Below are 7,203 nucleotides of genomic sequence, written 5' to 3' on the forward strand. Positions count from 1 at the left end.
GAGAGAGAGAGAGAGAGAGAGAGAGAGAGAGAGAGAGAGAGAGAGAGAGAGAGAGAGAGAGAGCACTCAGAACTCATGACATTCAGTAGATTGGGTTTTAGGTGCAGGCCATCAAGATATTAATTACCCCCAAATTGTTACTTAAACTGGAAAAGGAAAACACATACACACACAAGATGGAAGCATACAAGTTCAATGCACATAACAATGATGTTAAGTTTATTTAAAGGTTCAGTAACTTTGGCCATGGCTGCCTCAAGAGTAACAGACAGTATGGTAATTACGTTTTTTAGATATGAAGCACGTCATGTAACTGGATTGTAACTCACTTACATACTCACTCCCGGTTAGCAAGCAGTAAAGTCTCCACAAGGTGGCAATACCAGAAGAAATACAACAGGGGTACTATAGTATAGTGGTGTTTCGCATCAGTCAAGAGTCAGAGAAGAGGAGAGAACCTGCAGCCCTTTAGTGCTACGACAGCATCCCTGGTACATAAATTCAAATCTGGCATGTAAAGAATAAACAAACAAACAAAGAAATATAAGTCTTATCCAAATCGCTGACATTTTGTGACTTGGCATTTTGACAATAGCAAGGTATCAAATGCAGAAAGTCTTCATGAGGTCATTATTCAAGCTATACACACCTTATGTATATGCAGCAACTCCAAATCATCACCACAATGAAACCCTGCACCACCATAATTGGTCACCTCCGCAGCTTAGCACGATATGTGCAAGATGCGAAATAAGCAAGGCATTGTGGTGTGCAGCGGGACTTAACATGACATAAATATACCAGAGTAAGCGGCAAACGGAGACTGCGCTAAAAGAGTCTGATGACGACGCAGACGCTTCCATCTGTTTGGGAGTTTGCTAGCTGTGACCCACTCCTATTTCGAACAGACATTTCCATACAGAGACATGAGCTACATGCTGCCATGTGCCATGGTGGGGTGTTTAGCCTTGAAGCTCATGAAGCTGATTGTTGCACATGTGGCAAAAGTAACAGGTAGAATAGAACAGCATATGGGGGAAAATGCATTTGCATTCTTGAATAAATATAGTTTTTGCATAATTTTGTGCACAAAACTAGACATATGACAGCATCTGATATAATAAAATATGTCCCTTAAACATTAGTATAAAACACCACCAGATACTGTATGTCAATGCATTATTGTGCAATATGAAACAAATAGAAAAGGGATGAGGACCAAAAATAACTGATAACATTAATTTCATAGGGAGACAGAGTTTACTGGTACAAAAGCTGGGTTAAATGTGTTGTTTGTTAAGGCAGTCATGGAAGGTTTGTTGTTATGTACTGCTCTAAACATTTTCCTCTGCTAATAAGATATGACCGAAAACCAGCAGTTTAAGCATCTATTCAAGCAGTCCTGTAACAGGTCCTACCCCTTTATTCCTAAAATGTATGCCTAATGCCTTAAACTAACAGCCCTGAGTAGCTGTGGTTGAGTTTAGGCCATCTGATCTCTTCTAGCAAAAATGTTTTTCCTTTAGCATGTGTTGGATACCTGATTATTAACATGTAATTCAAGTGAAATCAGAAAACTTGGCTCTACAAAATGGTAATTTTATATGAATTTTACAGAGAAAGAACACATCTAAACTGATCTCAAATATTTTGATGAATTATCACATGCCAACTGCATGTCCGCACACAAATCTAACAGACAAATAAATTTGATTTGAACAGTATATTTATTCTTCTTCAGGTGACCATGGTTGTCTGATACTTTTGGCATCTGAAATTGTCAGAAATTAGGATTTAGAATATATCTGAATGTTTATATTTTTCCTTTCTTTTTTTAAACAAAAAAAAAATAAAAAATATTTTGGAAGCTATATGAAACCTTTTTCTCACATAATATATATCTATAAGAATATGATTTTTTTCAGTTTGAACCATACTACCTCTTTTTTTTTTCCTATGAAAAAAAAAAAACACTTCTCATTTGAATCCTGTCAGAACATTTCAGATTCTAATCTGATTTAAACAATTCAGATTTGAATCAGTCTGAACCAGGCTTAGGTGACCTCTTCGGGGATCTGTCCAGGAATCCGGAATGCGGTTTGGTCCAGTGTGGTCCTTGGCGTGGCTGAGTGGCAGCTGCTCCGTGTTGCCTCCACAGAGCCACTACGTTTCAGGAAATGCAGGAAGTCCTTGTGGGCGGAGCCCTCACGGACAGAAGTCTCACCCCGCGGCGGTGGCCGGCTGGGTGAGGCGCGGCAGCAGCAGAACATAGCCTTGCACAGCGCCTCACGAATCTGCCGGTTCAGCAGGCCATAGAAGAACGGGTTCACCGCGAACGAGGAGTACGCCAGCCACGTGACGGGTGCCTCGGCCTCTGCCACTGTTGCACTGTGTGAAAAGCCCAGTGACAGGTGCAGGTGGAAAGCGAAGTATGGCAGCCAGCAGAGGACAAACTGGCCCACGATGACGGCCAGGGTGACGGCGGCTTTGCCGCCCACCAGCGGCCTCCTTGGCCTGCGGGGGGCGCGCGTCTCTCGCCTGGCACTCGAGCTGGTGGTGATGATGGTGGTCTGGCTGTTGACAGAGTCGGAGCGGCGCTTGGGGCGGGGTGTCGCTGCCACCACCCAGCTCGGCAGGGGGCCCCTGTGCCGGGCAGCTGTGTGTGCGACCTTGTAGACATTGGCGTAGACGGCGAGGATGATCGCGGCCGGCACGCAGAAGCACAGCACGCAGAAGACGATTGCAAAGATGCGCCGGTGCCCGCTGTGACTCCAGTGCAGAGAACAGTGGGCAGCAGCTATGGAGCTCCGGCTCCCATAATTGGGCCACCCAAAGACAGTGGCCAATCCGAGGAGGGCGGACGCCACCCACACCAGCACCATGACGGCAGCAGCCAACCGCGGTGTCATTTTGCTCTCGTAGTGCATGGGGTGCACGATGTAGTAGTAGCGCTCCACGCTAATGGCTGTCACCGAGAAGATGGAGGCGGAGATCAGGAAGGTGTTGAGGAAAACGTAGAGGCGGCACTCGAGTGCGGAAAAGATGATTCCGGCGAAAAGTGGCGAGCCGCAGACGATGGCTAGAGGCATGAGCAGGGCAGCGCACAGCACGTCCACAGCGCACAGGTGGCCCACGAAGCCGAATTTGCGCAGGTGGGGTGCTCTCGCCACGACAGCCAGGATGGCCACGTTAGCAACGAGGGCCACGACGTTCAGTATCACCATGGCCACCAGACCCGTCAGGTCCCGCAGGCGGGACTGCGGATTGGACATGGTGCCCAGCTGCATGCTGGGAGGGAGGTGCACAAAGGGGCCATACCTGAGTGTGCTGTTGAGCTCCGTTTCGTTGAGTGCATGGCCCTGAGGTAATCTGGACATGTCCATCTTTGGCACTCAGATACAAACAGCGCGATTCTGAGTCGCAAGTTCCTCCATCCTCCACCAGGGGGCACGGAGATTCCTCTGTCTGCAACTTGCTCCTTAGATCTGTTAATGAAATCAATTAACAGTTATGGTAACCTGTTATGTCCTCCAGTAACACTTCTGAAATCAAAACAATAGATTTTTTATTTATTCAAACACTGTGACATACAGAGTGACAGATGTTTTGGATGAGAAGTCAACATAATTATTAATCAATAAATCCTTGGTTCAATATTTGTCTTGCATGGATGAGTAGTTATGGTTATTGTACTCAGGACCCTGAGAAAGTGTCAGGCTTGATCAATGCAAATTATTCATGGTGCTCTCTCTCCCTCCCTCTCTCTCTCCCTCTCTCTCTCCCTCTCACCCTCCCGCTCTCTCTCTCTCTTTCTCTCTCTCCTTTTGATGATGAGTATAACGAGGCTGCTTGTTTTTCTGCAGCTGCAGGAGGCTTTTCTACTCCAAGCAGCATTAGCATTAAAGTGAGATCACCATCATCCACACCTTCACACACACACACACACACACACACACACTCACACACACACACACGCATGCATGAACGTGCACACACAGACACGCACACTTTCACACATGCTTAAAAACCACCCACACACTGACATACAAACACCCACTCTTACACAAAAGCAACTCATAATGCAGAACATCAACAGTATGAACTCACAACAGCACATGTGCACATGAACACACACACACACACACACATCCACACCTAAAAAATCAACAGACCTCAAACACTTAGACATTTATGCTTCAAACTAAGAACAGAATAAAACAGAATACAATAAAGTGAACCTAATTCCTCATTAAATATGGAAGAATAGATTTTTTAGATAGCAGAATAGATAGTAAAAAAATGTTTTTTAATTATTTATTATTTTTATAAACGTTATTTGCATTCCCTCCTAAGACAGTCCAGGCTATATGAACACAGTGATAGAAAGAAGAAAAATGTTTAACATTATTTTAAGAGAAAAGGTGTATCCTATTATAAATTATGCAAGAGGTTGATCTTAAATCCTGGATTAGTTTAAAAAGTATAGTTTTAAAATGACAGTAATTTCACGCAGATTGTCTAAATGAATAACATCTAAGAAGATACAGCATTATACAGCTCAAAGTATTAATATTTTTATTATCATCACTACTATTATTATTATTATTATTAATCAATTAAGTGAATGAATGTTCTTTTGTGAATTTATAATCTGGAAAAGTGATTGTTACATCATCAGCATGTCCGATGGCGTACAAAATGTCCTGATGTAAACTGTTTCAGGTTATTCATGTGGATGTGGATGTGGAGGCTCACTGCTACTCTTCAGTGGGTGTTCACAGTGTTGAGAACCCAAAGAGGTTCATCTCAGAACACACCCCTCAACTGGTGGGATAAGGGCAGTGACAATGTACAAAATAAAAAATATGACCTTGAGTTTTATGCTCTCTCACAATATTCATGTACAACACACACACACACACACATGCACGCACACACGCACAACACACCCATATACATATTACATACATTCTGTACCTTCCTCCAATTTCCCAGAATGCAATAGTTATATATTCAGTGCACAGACTGTGTCACGTTTTTATTAGTCCATAGTAATCTGCTTTGTTTGACTGAGATTGGCATGTTGTGATAATTAATGAGAGATTTGTAAAAAGCAATTTATGACAGTTATAGTCAAATAGCTTTCCTGATTTAGAAAAAAAAAGAACCATTATAACACTAAACTGCAGAGAAAAAAAATTGCTTGAAAAGATGTGTTTATCTACTAAGCCTTCATAAAGTGACAGCATTATTACTGCTTTAGTATGTATGCTATATATAATATTTAATATTTATTATACATGTTTTTTGTGCGGGAGGAGGTGTAAATACTTAAAATTTTGAAACTAAACTTAAATGAACAGAACAATATGTGTTAAGTTTAAAGTATTTTGCAGTGATGGTACAACAGAATGAAACAGTTAATATATTAGAATGAAAACAGCTTTTTTCTCTGAAGACTATAAAATCTGTAAAAGCTTTATGAAATTCTGCTAAAAATGTTACATTTCTGATACGCAATTAAACATGAGCTGTTAAAAACCATACAAATACAAAGCAAAACTCCAATACATTATAATGAAATGTCATCTTTGTTAAGTTGTTTAACCACAGCCTAATGATGGACTAAAGAAAATTCATGTATGTAAGAACAGTTTATCTGGTTTCCAGGCCAATAGAGCCCAATTCCATCCATGGCAACCCATTTATTTATTTATTTATTTATCTATTTATTTATTCAACTCTTTACACACACTCATGACTCATTAGCCAAAAACCAACCTCTGGCAAGCCCGAAAATCTGGGCAACCCTTCATTTTCAGACCTGGAGCTGTACAACGGAAAAGCGCTCTTTGGAGACTAACGAGGGGTGAGGAAGAGTGGCTGTGCGCTACAGCAGCGATGTTTACTCTTCATCATCATTAAGGTGCACACCGGACCGGCAGCCTGGTCTCATTACCATCCATTAGTGTCGCACAGACGCAGGTGCGCCGCTGTGTTCAGCACCATCCGCCCGCGCGGCCCGGGAAATGCGCCCGCAGTGACATATACGCTGTTTACTCAGGCGCGAGCTTTTCCTCGCTGCGTAAATGCGCAGTTTTGCTGCTGTTTTGCAGTTTTGGGTTTTTTTGCGCTATTTGTATTCTTTTTCGCGCTGATGATTTACTGTGATATTGACAGTGGCTGTCGATGATTTTAAAAAAGAGCCATCTGTTACTAACAACATTTACAGATAGACCTACAAGACTCATCTCATCAACAACAACGGCAATCTTATCTTTATTGTAAAAAAGAGGCTTTTGTGTGGATGTGAAATAAATATTTAAGAATCAATTGTATGCTGTTTGAAAACTAAACTGCATTTCGAATAAACGTCAATAAAATTAAGAAGTTAATAAATCTCACGTGGATCTCAGCTTGGAGGTCTATCACCAAAAGTCCCAAATGTCCCTCTGAAAACGACCTCAGAACCAGATTTGCGTTGGTGTTATCCACTCCTGTTCTGCTGATGGATGAGGTTTCTGATCAGAGGTTTCAGAGGGTAGAGCAGCATTAGTGCACTCACACTGCGACGTTTCTTTTCCCAGTTAAGACCAGGTGGGTTTTCAGGCAGGTGAAAGGAATGATGCTCTTCTGCTTCTGGTGGAGCGATTTGTGTGTGTGTGTGTGTGTGTGTGTGTGTGTGAGAGAGAGAGAGAGAGAGAGAGAGAGAGAGAGAGAGAGAACAGCTGGCCAGGGTTTATGTGGTGAGTGTGTCGAGGATAAGTATCCAGTAGCAACAGTCAATCACATATTCATGTGAAAGTGAGAATAACAGAAGATGCAGGCTCTAAACCCCACCCACACACTTAGCCCCCCCACACAAACACCCACCCACCCACCCACACACACACACACACACAGTCTCTCTCTCTCTCTCTCTCTCTCTCTCTCTCTCTCTCTCTCTCTCTCTCTGTCACAGTGTATGGCTGTGACAGGCACACATTGTCTATTTTGATCCCCTCATCAGATAAGCGCTTGTTTTTCGGAGATCTGAAACCCAAGCCTTGCTGGCCGGTCTTGACTCCGGTCTTGCTGGCGTGTGTAGAGAGACGGAGTCTAGAAACGAATCGAATCTCTCGAGTCGCACTCGTCCGCGCTCCGCCTCGGTAGGTGGCGCTAGTGCACTGCAGCACGTTTATCATCCGAAACGAAAAACCAAGG

The 7,203-nt window shown here is 43.0% G+C and overlaps 1 protein-coding gene across 2 annotated transcripts; it reads right to left on the minus strand.

The window, feature by feature from the left end:
- Positions 1-191: 191 nt before the first annotated feature.
- si:ch211-213o11.11 (probable G-protein coupled receptor) lies at positions 192-6,760 on the minus strand. 2 transcript variants are annotated; one of them, XM_027012430.2, is made up of 2 exons: positions 6,566-6,760; positions 192-3,485 (listed from the first exon to the last, which is right to left on the minus strand). In XM_027012430.2, exon 2 carries the CDS (start codon positions 3,381-3,383, stop codon positions 2,055-2,057), a length of 1,329 nt encoding a protein of 442 aa, XP_026868231.2. In that variant the 5' UTR covers positions 3,384-3,485; positions 6,566-6,760; the 3' UTR covers positions 192-2,054. The 2 variants fall into 2 exon arrangements, with proteins under 2 accessions (XP_026868231.2, XP_026868230.2); XM_027012429.2 differs by having other exon boundaries at positions 6,406-6,760.
- Positions 6,761-7,203: the final 443 nt, after the last annotated feature.

The sequence above is a fragment of the Electrophorus electricus genome, chromosome 20 (genome assembly GCF_013358815.1).
Source record: "Electrophorus electricus isolate fEleEle1 chromosome 20, fEleEle1.pri, whole genome shotgun sequence".
Lineage (NCBI taxonomy): Eukaryota > Metazoa > Chordata > Actinopteri > Gymnotiformes > Gymnotidae > Electrophorus > Electrophorus electricus.